This window comes from Brachycentrus maculatus, unplaced genomic scaffold (genome assembly GCF_059751285.1).
Source record: "Brachycentrus maculatus isolate JH-2025_06_01 unplaced genomic scaffold, ASM5975128v1 h1tg000088l, whole genome shotgun sequence".
Taxonomy (NCBI): domain Eukaryota; kingdom Metazoa; phylum Arthropoda; class Insecta; order Trichoptera; family Brachycentridae; genus Brachycentrus; species Brachycentrus maculatus.
Window position 1 is genome coordinate 2,501 of NW_028280842.1, and position 15,521 is coordinate 18,021.

General features: G+C 33.4%; 1 protein-coding gene across 1 annotated transcript in view; it reads left to right on the plus strand.

Annotated features, from left to right (window-relative positions):
- LOC148310753 (ubiquitin-protein ligase E3B) overlaps positions 1-14,021 on the plus strand; it is a 16,515-nt gene extending 2,494 nt beyond the window's left edge. The window contains exons 3-15 of the mRNA XM_088257880.1: positions 1,097-1,413; positions 2,275-2,399; positions 2,483-2,654; positions 3,471-3,589; positions 4,259-4,431; positions 4,988-5,270; positions 6,064-6,227; positions 6,684-6,830; positions 7,425-7,540; positions 7,691-7,820; positions 10,843-11,007; positions 12,077-12,188; positions 12,733-14,021. Of these exons, the coding sequence (XP_088114006.1) occupies positions 1,097-1,413; positions 2,275-2,399; positions 2,483-2,654; positions 3,471-3,589; positions 4,259-4,431; positions 4,988-5,270; positions 6,064-6,227; positions 6,684-6,830; positions 7,425-7,540; positions 7,691-7,820; positions 10,843-11,007; positions 12,077-12,188; positions 12,733-12,905 (2,196 nt within the window). The 3' untranslated portion in view covers positions 12,906-14,021. The remainder of the gene's footprint in view (positions 1-1,096; positions 1,414-2,274; positions 2,400-2,482; positions 2,655-3,470; positions 3,590-4,258; positions 4,432-4,987; positions 5,271-6,063; positions 6,228-6,683; positions 6,831-7,424; positions 7,541-7,690; positions 7,821-10,842; positions 11,008-12,076; positions 12,189-12,732) is intronic.
- The last annotated feature ends 1,500 nt before the right edge of the window (positions 14,022-15,521 follow it).

The following is a 15,521-nucleotide window of genomic DNA, read 5'->3' on the forward strand; positions in this document are numbered from 1 at the left end:
TGTTTATTTGTGAATATTACTGGAACTTTAGAAACACACGCGCTGCAACGCAATCTCCGAGCTCGACCGCCAAAATACACTGGCATTATCATCGGTATATAGACAGGCACGCTTTGGCAAACAGAGTCTATGTATCGATTCTCACCACTCTACAGTTCATATTACAATATGATGGAAAATATGCTTCTTACAGACGTTTACTATACAAATTTAATGCCACAATACCCTACAGAAAGTAAGCAAAAATATTAACTCTCAGTTTGACTAAAAAAAATATGTCTATAATTAACTGTGACCATGAAAACCTATATCGAGTCTTTTAGTTTTTTTTTAATAGTTAAAAGGCCGTGAGTGACACATGGCTACTTCTCAGGCACATTTGAAATGCTATAACTTTGTTAAGTAGTCATAGTGTTGCTATGCTTCTTTGATTCTTGGATATAGGAGTGTATTTTTACATATAGGCAGTGATATGTTGCTTTGGGTTCTAAAATAATTCAAGTTTGAAGAGATGGTTGTTAAAATATGGATATTTTTACTTTTGGATTGTTCTTCACTATTTTTGTCAGAACACTGGAAATCTTATGATTTTTATAATTTAACTTTGTGATTTTCATTTTATAATTAAAATGTAACTTTAAAATAATCACTCATTTGATAAAAATAAAGGTCTAAATATATTACACACATGCAATAAAGGACTTAAATTAGATTACTTAGAAATATTAGAAATTAAAAAGGCAATTAATAATAATTTACAACTAATAAATAACAATGATTTTGCTAAAAGTCCGTTATTAAATATGTTTCCAATAACTCATCATCCCTGATCCCTTTTGACTGTGACTGCTAATCAAAAAATAAATAAATAAATAAAGCCACTTGAGATTTACCCAAGCTTCTTTCCCTAACTGTCAAAATATTTTGAATGTTGTTTAGTAGATTAGAGTTTTAGTATTAATCAGTCTTGATAAAGAAGCGGTTAGCTTCGAAACCGGTAGATATTATAATTAAGTAATAATAAAATATTTATAGTGATTTTAAAACAAAGTTACATTTTAATTATACTTATGATTTTTGTTTGTTTGGAATGCAGGTAGTGGTGACCCGGTTCCTGGAGTGGTGCCAGCAGCTGATACTGGGCAAGCAGAGTCACCTGAGCAGCTGGCACCCCGTGCTGGGCTGGGTGTCGGGCGGCGGGTGGGGCCGGGACGCGGCGGGCGCGGGGCGCTCACGCGGGCAGCTGGCGCGCCTTTGGGGCGCCCCGCTGCTGCGCCGCCTGCTGGCCGAGCCGCTGCAGCGCTGCCTGGAATCGCAGCCGCAGCCGCCTCCGCTGCAGCAGTACCAGCCCAACACCAGCTCCAACGCGGCCGTGAACTTCGTGCGGCGGGCCATCGAGGCTAGAACCAGCAGGTAACCTCGCTTAACCTGTTAACCGGGGAGTTAACTTTTTTACAACATTTTGATTGTGTCCAAACACTTGTTCACAAAATCTGGATTATCTTCAATTACAAATGTAAATGTAAATTTTAAATGCCCGGACTTCTATACTCTTCTTCATCTTCGATGAAATGTCAAAAAATAATATTTCACTTTTTAATTACGCAACATACAACAGGCGCCAACTCTTTCACACCTAGTGGACAAAATTTCATTTATGCTTAAAATAAATTAAAAGAAATATATATTTTTTCGTTTATTTATATATAAATCACAGTGGAAAATACAAAATTATAAACAAATAGAAAATAATTAATTTCGAGATATGTATGGATGACTTATATATTAACCTTTGTTGTTCGAAAATACAGGTCCCACCCATTCCATATATTTCAAGGACTTATTTATATGTCCTACCCGTACCCGATATTGTTTTGTTAGACGTATTTATACGTCCTGTCCGGTTAACAGGTTAAAAATTTGTGGACCACGTTTTTTTTTTTTTTTTTAAATTCTACCTAATTTGTCTTTGGTTTTGAGATGGTAGACAAAAATCTTGGTTCATTTTTTGTTTTTTTGTTTTCTGTTAAACAAATACATATTTGTATTAAATATTAGCACTTTTATATCTATTTTATATTTTTGATATCTATAATATTCTTCTTCCCTTTATTAAAACTTTAATGAAAATGTATACCCACATACAGGCCTTTGTGGGATCTTTTTTGTGTTAATGTAATAGAATATTTTTGTACTTGTAATTATATTGTTAAATGCGAAAAAAAACAATTTTTTATGAGATTTTTCATTTTCTTACTTTTAATTATTTTACAGAGCAAATTCGTGGAAGAACTATAGAAAATTAGGCTCTCCGGAGTGCACAAATGTAGCTTTAATATGCTCCATGTACCAAATGGCTTTATACACAATGTCGCAACTTAAGCTAGACATCATCACAGGTATCTCTTTGTTTACATTTCTCAAAATATGCAATGTTATTTGTTTTACTGTATTTTATTTTAATTTGATTCCGTTCTTGCAGGCTTATGCAACCAAGACATGATCCTTTACTATCTTTGGAACTTTATTTACTCCCTCGGCTCTAACTGCGGGTTAAAATCCTTCTTGGATCTTCTGGCTATTAATACTAAAACAACAGCTCCGGAATTCCAAATCCTTATTCTGTTTGCCGACTGTATGACACATTATGTAACGTAAGTAAATTATTGACTGATGTGACTTATTGTTTTATAAAGGGAACTAATAGAGTGGCCCTCAAAAGGATATTTAAGATAGAATAATAGAGTAATGGAATAATAAAAGGATAAGAAAAGAAGTTAGAAGAATCCAGTTCTTTGATGTAGATCTACAATGTTTAATCAATCATTGAATTGGGCTAGATTCTATCGCCATTTTGTAGTTTTTATCATAATTGTGTTTTTGTAAAATTTCCTATAAACCTTGTTCTGTAAGATGCAATTCCTGTAAAATCATAATAACTAACTAACCATCTTGGGGTAGGCAGATAGAATAGAATGCCACACCATTCTGTCTTTGCAATTAATCTGATGCACTTTTGTGCATATTCACATACATACTCGCCAATTATTCCGACTTCTGACCTGTCCACTTTCAAGCATTTGAAATACTTGATCATGCCAAGTTTATCTGAGTCTTCCACTGCCCCTATTTTCAACTACATTCGACTTATACATTTGTTATATCGTTCTTTTCTGACTCATTGGTTCCACACGTCAATATCTCAACACACCTTTCTCACCGCTCTCACCCTTGCATTCTTTCCCTATTTCAGTCTTTGACATCATTCATACATCGTTGTGCTGCACATTCGTCTGAGTGATCATTATTATTATAATTATTAATGTTAGTCTATAAATAAATCAAAATTAACTCTTTTGATTCCTTTATTTGATCAGTCCCTCTCGTAGCAGACTACATAGTAAGCTATTATCTAACTGTCCCTGTTACTTAATATGTAATTAATATAATTTTTTCCTTTTCTCTTTTAGGATATTGGATGATATGGAAATGTATGAACAACAGTCTCCTTTCAAATTGAATGATTTTGTTTGTATGTCCAATTTTCTCAATCTGTTTCTATACAAAGGAGTCTTGGCAAATCTTTTCGGTAAGCGCACATTTCTATTTTTTCTTCAGCTCGTGAATGTGTAAATATTCACGTAATTTTCAAAATTAAGCACTTTTCAGGAACTATTTAATGCTCAATCTTAGGCAAAGATCTTCCTCAAACTCCTCCAGTGATAATAATGAATTTGCATTATACCTCAATGGGCTTTAATTTAACTAAAATATAAATCTTTGCCTCTAGAAATATAAATCCCTCGCCTTGTGCCGTATTTTACAGACTAAAATACGTTGCAGACTATAGAAAGCACCATAATTTTTAAGCAATTTCAAAAAATATATTATAAGATTGCAAAACCAATTTCATTAATTGATTCGGCAGATACTTTGGGGTAAAACCTATCCATTTTTAATCAAAATTTTTACTTAGTAAATACCTCTATTTCTAATAGTGGTATTTACTAAGTAAAATTTTTTATTTAAAATAAAATTAGTTTATAATACCGAACTGACCTTTAAAATAACCCAGATAGAGATAGGTTTCCCGCGGCGTTGAATATATGGTCATTTTTAAGACTGGTGGGAATTAGAATTCAAACGCTGGACATTTTTATATTAATTTCGAGTATTAGATATCAATTTTTGAAGGAATTTTTCACACATTTCATATACACTCATACAACATACACTCATTTAAAATGTATATTTTCAGATACGAAGACGCCAGCAGGCAGTACTTTATTCAATTCACTCCACGGGCTGCTGCAAGTCCTGTACAGGAGAGACTGCCGACGGTCCTACACGCCTCCGGGACACTGGTTGGCCAAGGACCTCCGTGTGGGGCCCTTCATGGCAGATCTGGACAAGGGGAAGAAAGCTCCTCAGGTAGAGTTATTAATTTTGAGACCGGAACATTACCGGAAGAGTTGTTCCGGACGGAGCAGGGTCGCGTAGCCTTTGCTATAGTGATCGCCAACCACAGGGGGACCCAACAAGCCACACAAAGAAGAATTATATTATAAAACTTTAAAAAAATATATGAATAAAACAATCGTCCAAAAATATTCGGCTTTTTGGAATAATGACTATTTTTTTTCTTACTGTCGAAGAGAAGTGTTTCGATTAAGTTTTGTGAAATTTAGACAAAAAATAAAGTGTATACTAATACTATATGTAAAATAAAGTAAAATAAACAATCTCTTAACTCAATAATTACTGCACACATATATTGTTCTCTACATTAAAAACATTTCAGTAAACTGCGCAAATGCTGTTATGAATCTTGAAGAAGAACAATACAATAATACATACATATAAAAATAGAAGGCAGCTTTTAATTTATTTTTAAGTTTTGTAAATTTGAGTAATATGTATACTGTTAAATAAAATAATTGCTTCTCATTTTTCGATAATTGTAGTTGATTTATGTGTGTGTTGCCAGTTGCTGATGATGAAGATGCCGCACATAATCCCACACATGGAACGTGTGCAGCTGTTCCGGCGCAGCGTGGCCAACGAGAAGGCGGTGCTGGGCCTCACGGAGCAGGCCTGCGCGAGCGTGCGCCCCACGCTCATCGCTGTGCACCGGCGCCGGGTGCTGGAGGACGGCTACCGCCAGCTGGCCGCGTTGCCGCCGCACGCGCTCAAGGGCGTCATCCGCGTGCGCTTCGTCAACGAGCAGGGTCTGGACGAGGCGGGCATCGACCAGGACGGAGTCTTTAAAGGTGATAACTGATGGAAGCGATCGATCATCGTAATATTAGAGAAAAATCCATTTGCATCATCTTAATATCTTCTTCTCTTCTTCTAACCCTTATACGTACCCAATGATGCATAGGGCACTGCATCATATTGACGCAGTGTTATCTTGATCGTTAATTGCACGAATCTACTGTTGGTAGAGAGCGAGAGACGCTTATAAGCGTTCTATTTACTTACTTTTGGTAGAGCGCGAGAGATGCCAAAAAACATTGTAAAGATGGGAATTGGATTTGTGATTACTTGTGATTATTATACTGAGGGTCGGGTGGCAGACTGTTTATAATTAGGGTTGGGGTTGGTGATAAACAACAATGTGTTAGTGTAAAGTGATGTCCATAGACACAATTATCTTGTATTTTAAGATGGCTGGTACACTCGTGCAGATGATTTACAGATAAATAAATGGCAAATCATCCAATTCATCTATCATTTCCGGTAGCAACCAAGTCCTATCTCTGTAAGTATAGGATGTTAAGGTAACACTCGGGTCGCTTATTGAAGGTGTGTGATGTCACAGTAAATGCTACCAAAAATTAACTAAACTTATTATACTAAAAGAGAACAGATTACCAGAATCATAGATAAACTTGATGGTCTACCATATGCAATTGCGAAAATATTTACCTGTGCATGGCAGCTAAGATGGTTTTTACCGATTTTAATGTTATGATTTTTTTACATGCAGGCTTACAAATTGACACAATTTAGATACAACTAAAAATTTTATCTAAAGGAACAAATTGTGATTATTTTTAGAATTCTTGGAGGAGACCATCAAGCTAGTGTTTGATCCGACGCTGGATCTCTTCAGAGCCACCTCAGAGTCTCGCCTCTACCCCTCCCCTACGGCCGCTCTTCATGACTCCCACCTGCAGCTGTTTGAGTTTGTAGGCCGAATGCTCGGCAAGGCTGTTTACGAGGTATGTATTTTATATTTATGGACATTGGTCACATTTTATATGATATGGATGTTTAAAACCTAACCTTTAACCGTTTGAATGAACTCCATAGAAATCAGTACAATTTCCTTAGATACAGTGTCCATTTTCTTAGTTCTTTTCCTTAGAATATAAAAATATTATTTGTGGATACAAATTGCCTGGAAAATAAGACTGGGGCAAAGATGGCGAACCTTTTTGACATGTGGATAAAAATTTGTTTTTATTTTTATAATACATGTCGTGGGTCACAACTCTTTATAAATAAATATAATAAATGAAGAAAATAATATACATATATAAAATAAACAATAATAAACATATAAACAACAACAAATTTCTCATTTAATCAATATTATCATTTAATGGGAAATCTGTTGCTGTTTATTTAATGATTATTTTATGGCATGCTCATTGTATTTTTAATGTATTTGACAGGGAATAGTGGTGGACGTGCCGTTTGCCTCTTTCTTTCTCAGCCAAGTCCTGGGGCAGACCCAGCAAGCCCTGTACAGTTGGATTGACGAGCTTCCATCTCTAGACAAGGAGCTGTATAGGAGTCTCACATACATCAAACATCATCAGGTTACATCATCAAATAATAATAAAAAATATCATTGTGTGGTTTTTTAAAGAGATGAATGTAGATCTGGGTGTGAGGTAATGGTCTTCTTCTTCTAACCCTTATCCGCACCCAACGGTGCATAGGGCACTTCATCGTAGCGACGCAGTGTTATCTTGATCGTAAATTGCATGAAGGCAAGGTGATCAGCCCTGCGCTTCTTGTACCAGTCCAGGGTGATATTAAATAAATATGAGAGTGAAAATCGGCCATATTTATTTTGACCCTCCTGGGAATCGAACCCGGGACCTCCAGCACGGTAGCCAAACGCGCTGACCACTGTGGTACGGAGGTGGTGAGGTAATGGTACTGGTAAGTAATTTCCAAATATATTTGGAAAGTATGCTTTCTAGGGATAGAAAGAAGAGTGAACGCTGGAAATATAATAGAGTAAATGCCGCATTGCAATCAGTTGTGGTAAACAAAAGGCTAACAGCGGAATCTAGCAGTGCACATTGGAAAATGTGAAAACAAATTATGAATTGAACAGGCCTGAATATTTTTTTTACTGCGTTCAAGATACAAAATCAAGTCTGATTTGTGTGTTTAAATTTCAGGGAGATATTTCTTCACTAGAGTTGACTTTCTCCGTTGATGAAGACCGTCTCGGAGATATTGTAACACATGAACTTATTCCTGGAGGACGAGCTATTCCCCTTACCAATGAAAATAAGTATGTTTAAATGATTGAAATTCTCAAACAATTAAATTCCTTGAGATCGAGCTGTGTATATTTCATGAATTTATAAATTTTTATTTATCGGATTGATTATAGAATGTACCCTGTTTTGTTTTTAATTCATCTTTATATGTTTTTTTTTAGAATAAATTACATCCACCTAATGGCTCACTTCAGAATGCACACCCAGATCAATGAACAGACGCAAGCCTTCATTAAGGGATTCCGTTCTATCATTAATCCTGAATGGCTGTCTCTGTTTTCAACACCGGAGGTATGTAGCTGACAAAATACCGAAATATTCTGTACTTACTCTTTGACTATTGTTTCTATAATATGTATTCATATTTTTAAATCAAAGTATTTTATCATGATCGTTACGTCCATATATGTCTGTGAGGCAACAAACGGTATGCGGCGCTCATAGCACAGTTCAATAAAGTAATATACAAACTTTAATTTCTCTGGACAAAGTTAATTTATTTAAAAAAAATTGGTTGCTAATTCAACAGTTGCTTCATCTACCAGTCCCTACACTGTTCATTTGCTTTAGATGATTTTGAGTGTGTCCAGATCTTCATACACAAATCTGGGTTGATCCCCATATGCAGTTATTTATAAATATTCACAATACATACTAATAAATAAGTGGATAAACCCAGATTTATGAACAAAAATTTGGAAACACAAAATAACTGGTCAAATTATAAGTTTAATTAAAAATTGCAAATCATGTTTTCAGGCGTCTCTTAGTATGTAAAATAATTCGGGATTTTTTTACATACATTTCATGAAGGTCTCTTCTTAATAAAAAAAAATACTCAAGTCAACTATAGATGGTGCCGAGAGCTCAAGTTTGTAGACTATACACATATAAATACACCTTTATATATATATATATATATATATATATATATATATATAACGTGGTAATATTTTTCTTTTGTAAATTGCGTGTAAATAATATGTAAAGTGGGTGTATAATAATAAAATAAACAATGTGTTGCTTTGTAATTAAAGTTTATAATTAAAGTTTATTCTTAATTTATCTTTATAATAATTTTTATATCTATCTATCTATCTATCTATCTGATTCTGACAGTTAATAATATTATCGAAAGTCTTTTGTTTTATTCTGAGCGACGCATGCGGCATCTGGTGGTAGAACTGTTTTATGTAGGTACTTTTTGTAAGTACTTAATAAAATGTATAGGTAGGTACCCTAGTTATTTTATTACATCTCCCCCCTTGGGGATGAAAATTCATAGTAAAATTTTCACTCGTCCTCCGGATCATCTTCTTGTAGTGAAGGGACTGGTATAAGTTTAGTGATATGATAAAGTTTTTTTTTTTTTTTTTCTTTCTTTCTTTTTTTTCCTTCTTTTTTTTCTTGTTTTTTTTTCTTTCTTTTTTTTCCGTTCTTTTTTCTTTCTTTCTTTTTTTTGTATTTTTTTTTCTTTAAAGTAGACACAGTTTTTTTCAATCCATTTGTTTTTTTCTTTTGATTTCCTTCATTTTTATTCAGATCTCTTAAAGTATCTTCTAATATAACCAAATGTACAACTTTTAATTGTTCATCTGCATTTTCATTCGATTCTAAAACAGGATTCCTGCTTAGACAATCTACTTCTAAATTCTTCTTTCCTGGAGTATATTTTGTTTTATATTTTGTAGTATTTTTTTCTACTTTATTTTTATTTTCATTCTTCAAGCACTGTTTCTGTGTTATTTGCATGTCTTCATTTTTATTCTGATCTTTTAAAATATCTTCTAATTTAACCAAATTAACAACTTTTAATTGTTCATCTGCATTTTCATTCGATTTTAATACTGGATTCCTGCTTAGACAATCTACTTCTAAATTCTTCTTTCCTGGAGTATATTTTATTTTATCTTTCGTAGAAATTTTTTCTACTTTATTTTTATTTTCATTTTTCAAGCACTGTTTCTGTGTTATTTGAATGTCTTCATTTTTATTCTGATCTTTTAAAATATCTTCTAATTTAACCAAATTTACAACTTTTAATTGTTCATTTGCATTTTCCTTCGATTCTAATACTGGATTCCTGCTCATACAATCTGCTTCGAAATTTTTCTTTTCTGGAGTATATTTTATTTTATATTTTGTAGAAATTTTTTCCACATTATTTTTATTTTCATTCTTCAAGCACTGTTTCTGTGTAATTTGTAAATCTTCATTTTTATTATTAATCTTATCATCTTCTTTTGTTTTAAACCAGCACTTTGCTTCAGGGTGATATCGAGTTCCCTTATTTAAATTTTCACAAATCTTACATGGACTTATATCTTTAATTTTATCACTAGTTCTTAGATTTCCACGTCTTCTTTGATTATCTTCTAATCGTTTTCTTTGATCATCTTCTAATTTTTCTCTCTCACTCCGAACATATTGTAGTAATTGTTTTAATACATCTAATGTTTCATAATCCATTTCCAATTAACAAAATTGTCGTTTTATAACGTGGTAATATTTTTCTTTTGTAAATTGCGTGTAAATAATATGTAAAGTGGGTGTATAATAATAAAATAAACAATGTGTTGCTTTGTAATTAAAGTTTATAATTAAAGTTTATTCTTAATTTATCTTTATAATAATTTTTATATCTATCTATCTATCTATCTATCTGATTCTGACAGTTAATAATATTATCGAAAGTCTTTTGTTTTATTCTGAGCGACGCATGCGGCATCTGGTGGTAGAACTGTTTTATGTAGGTACTTTTTGTAAGTACTTAATAAAATGTATAGGTAGGTACCCTAGTTATTTTATTACATATATATATATATATATATATATTTTTTTTATTTTTTATTTTTTTTATTTTTTAAATATATAAAGAAAATGAGAATCAAAGATATTTATTAAATAAGAGTTAGGCAATACAAAAATTATCAGCTTTACTACGCCATTATATGGGTCTTGAAATTGTCACAATAGTGAAATACTTCCATTTATGGGATATGATACGAACTACGCACGGTGAAATGTTCTTTTAGTGGTTTTATGTACACTTAAAGAAAAGAAAAATATGTGAAATGCTCCGCGGGCCGTAAATAGACACTCGGCGGGCCACATGCGGCCCTCAGGCCGCGCGTTGGCCACCTTTGGTATAGACTATAAAACTTATAAAGTCAAAGCCTAAGTAGGGTCATGATAAGCGGTGTTGCATAAACCATAGTCACCTGAACGTTAGGTAATTTAAAAACTTCCATATTCTTCTTCCTCCGTGTCAAGATGTCAATACTTTGGATGAGTTATGATAATGTTTTTCCAGGTCCAGCGACTGATCAGTGGCGATACAGCCCCGCTCGACCTGCGTGACTTGCGACGTCACACGCACTACTACGGCGGCTTCCACGACTCTCACCGTGTGGTGGCCTGGCTGTGGGACGTGCTACACAAGGACTTCAGCGAGGAGGAGAGAGCCATGTTCCTCAAGGTAATAATTTCATGTTTCATTGTCAACAAGCTAACCTGGTGAATCAGTTGACTGCAGTTAATCTTCAAATAACATTTCACCCTGCTCAAAGCGAGAACATTACTCCTAAACTTGTATTTCGCTTTGTGCTTCTCAAGAACATGTGGGTAAATTTTATTTTATTTTTTTTAAAAGAGAAATATTTGTATTTTTACTATCAACACAAATATTTCAATTTCATACTATTTCTGTGAGACTAAGCGGCTCATTATTAGAAATAGGTATCAAATTGTGGTAGAGTGGGTTCGAACCGAGAAACTCTGACTTAAGAGTCCGCAACACTAACCACGGGACCGCAACCCGACTTGGTATTATAAGTCCTGAATAGGAGAAGATGAACTTGGTTGGAACATGCCCTTCAAATGCCACCTAAGAGCATTAACCCCTCATGTCTCTTCTTCCAACCCCGAGGATTCCGGCGCCCCGGAAGACCGCTGACCACCATTCACCGACTATACTCAGCGGAACTTTGGGGTGCCGGACTGACCTGAGAGGAAGCCAAGGAGATGGCGCGTAACAGAATGACTTGGAGATGTCTCATGTTGGCCACATGCTCCAGCTAGGGAGCGAACATGGAAAAGAAAAAGAAAGAAGAAATATTTGTTACTGGTATTTTTAATTATAGAATATTGGCATATTCATACAAAATGGTGTTTAGAACCCGTGCTCCCTAGGCCGGCCACACAAAATGTGCCCGTAAACGCGCTCTCGTTTGAGCTTGTCGCAAGCCAATATCAAATCCAATTGCAATATTTTTAATTAGAATATACATATAGAGACTATATAATCTAATTAAAAAATTATATTAGGAAGATTAAGAAATACTAAAATATTACAATTTACCAATATTATCAAATTTACAGTCATCTTTCTAAAAATTTTCACACTTTTGTTGAAAAAATCACGGCCTGCTGGGTACGGCCATATTAATACCTTCTGGCATTGAAAGGGTTAAACCATTGAATGTTATGCATTATAAAACACACAGGTGGTGTTATTAAAAATAATTTTTGATAATTTCTAATTTCAGTTTGTGACCTCCTGTTCCAAACCTCCCCTGCTTGGTTTTGCCCACCTGGAACCTCCATTTTCCATCCGCTGTGTGGAGGTCGGGGATGACGAGGATACGGGAGATACTATTGGTAATTACAACTCCTTAATGGCTTATACTACCCAAGAGTCTGGAGCACAGAACATTTCACTTCGCCTTTATATTGTGCCTATACATCGAAAAGTCAATCCATGTAATTTTCACATAAACTCATTCAAATAGTTAAAGATTTTACGATTTTTGTGAATTTGTTTCTCAAATTCTATTATAAAATTACGAAGCATGCTAGTTTAAGATTTAAAACTTTTTTTCTGAACTTGAGTTAAAAACTCAGGATTAGTGAAGTATGTATTTAGTCAAGTCTGATTATTTCCTTTTTATTTTGACTCGGTCAGTTTTTGCAGTATGCTTATATGATATATGCAATTGACTTCCGAGTACTTAATTTGCGTATGGCTACTTGATTTTCGAGTCATAACACCAGATAGATCATATGTGATGCCCTATGTACCACTGGGTGCAGATGAGTGTAAGAAGATTCTGCTTTAGCTATCTGCATTCAAATATATATTCAACAAATTAACAGGTTGTTTTTGATACTTTTGTTCTAAAATCTTGTAAACTCATTTTAATAGGTAGCGTCATCCGTGGATTTTTCACAATCAGAAAAAAGGACCCGCTGAATCGACTCCCGACGTCTTCTACCTGCTTCAACCTATTGAAACTACCTAATTACCAGAAGAGAAGCACTCTCCGGGATAAGTTGCGTTACGCCGTCAATAGCAATACAGGCTTCGAACTATCTTAGTCAATTTAACTTATTAATTTTTTCTTCGCTACTTCGTAATCTCAACTACCTCTTATTGAAGGCGTTTTGTAGTTTAGCTTCATAAATGCTTAATCTTTTCAGTCACAATCTTATATTCCTAGGCTGTCTTTAATATTTTTTTCTTATTAAAAATGTGTGAAGTCCAAAAATATACGGACAGAGAAATTATAAATAGTTATGTATTGGGTTACAGCGGTAGAAAATACTTAACTCGTGCGCAATATATGTACAACATATGAAATGCGAGATTTAAAGAAAATATTGAATCATTAATTTTTAAATAAAAGTGTTTCTTGTCGACTACGGAATTAAAATTTTTTTGGCTTTGAATTTCTGATTTGTGTCTATTTTTTGTTTTTGTATATTTTTCCTCTCTGCTTATGTTTGTGTGAATCATAATCATTATTAAATCATGGGATGATTAATCTAATTTCACTAAGTAAATATAACATTTAAACTTAATTAAATTAATAACTTATGATTTTGTTTTCCTGATATCACTTTTCCGGATATATGTACATTGTGTCATTTGCACATGTCCCTGATGCTTGGGGTCACATTGCAATATTCTTCATTTGGGATGAAGGTACTTCTCTTAAGATGGATATCTTTCCGCTCCATTTACTTTCAATTGTATCTGAGGACTTGTCTCCTCGCCAGTGCCTGCATTCTCAATATATGCTTGCACTGACTACTTGTCAGCCGTGTAGTGCTTTTAGACTATTTTTTAAAAGCCTCTTCCTTATTAGAACGGGGCAATATTTGTGGAGAGATAAGATATAGTCTTCTGCTGAAAAAATCACGAGAACTAACTAAGATAAATTATGCAGATTAAGCGTAATTTAGATAAATTATATTATGTCTTGCGCGGAAAATACAAGTATGTATCTCATATCAAATCTATCTTTTTGTCTGGTTTTTCTGTTTGACTAATAGGCAAGCAGTTGGTAAAGTGCCAATTAGTTAAGTTACATTTTAGTATACATTTATAAAACAACATTCATATTATATTAACAAACATATATATTATAACACAAACCAGTTTTTTTTAACTGCAGGCTTGGTTTCCCGTCCTAAATTGGAGAAAAATAAAAATTCTTTAATGTGAAGAAACGTAAGAATGGATTTTTACAAAGATGATTGAGAGATTCATAAGTGTTGAATAACAGGGTGAAATCTTACCAAACATCACAGAATAGCACCAAAATATTATTTTAGGCATATAGTCAACAATGATAAATTCCTAATCATCTATTCCGCCCTTCCATGGTTCAAGTACATGCCTATACATAGCTTTATTAATGTACATATTTGTACTATCTACAAGCAGTCAGATCTAAGTAAGTATGGGTTTTGGAAAGATCCATCTTTATTGAGATGTAATAATTATATATGTAGTTTAATTTTATTTCACTTTTAATAATATGGCAACACAGTGTGTAGTGACTTTAAGTGTTTCTTGTGTCAAGAGTTAAGTCGGCTGTGTTATTTGTTGGAAAAGATTTCAATTCTTCCAACTTTTTCTATGTCAAATTCTTTACAATTCTGTCAACTGCTTTTCTTTCATGGTTATGATTTTTTTTCAACAATAGCATTATTATCAAAACATATTTCACTTTTTTTTGTAGTAATATCATGGGTGTTAGTAATAAAATTGATTCATTTTGTTATTTGCACCATGGTAAAGTTTTTTTTAATTTTGGCTAGCCCTTACAAATGTGTAGAAATATTAGTCATTTCAATCTAATAAGATTTTTGCATGAAGTGCAAATGATACATAGCATTATAATCCAGAAAATCACCATCAGCATCTCATGTAATATTCTGTAAATATTTATGTAAGAATATTGATAATGTAATATTTTATTTGCTTGAAAGGCTATAATTTTGAAAATTCTTATATATGTACATAAATGATTTGTTTTGGGATTCAGAACTGACAATGGATTTTCAAAATGTTTTACAGTATCATTTTTAATACCCTTAATATTTTATGTATATATAATTTGAGATTGGTGCAATTTTTAAATGGTCTTTTTTTCTTTTAAAATATCTCTTCTATTTGCAGTTTTCCAAAGATAAAATTTATTAATTTATTTTAATGTTGCCAATTTGGACACCAATCATTACTTGTTTTAAAATGTATGAGATGTAAATATAGCAAATACTCGTTTATTCAAATGCTCTTACACTTTATAATAATGAAGAAAAAAAATGATCAGATCAATAATACATTTATCTGAAGAACCATACAAATATTTTTTTGTCTATGATGCAGTTTTTATTTTATTGTAACGCTCTTAGTTGACACTACTTCACTTTTGCTGAATGATAAACAACAACAAAAAACTGTTTTCGGCAATGAAATTACTATTTTTTCGAAATTTCTTTTATACACTGCCATTGTTGTATTATAGATGCCTCACAGAAAAGGGAATGTGAAAGCCTTTGGGCATTTACATGGTTTATGGCTGGTCATGGTCTGGCTTGACTGATCACTTCATACACTTGTGTAATGTTCACCATTCCGCCCATGTTTTTAAACATCCATACTGCTTGATTTTGTCTAAGTTATATAATATCCAAGCAGCCATT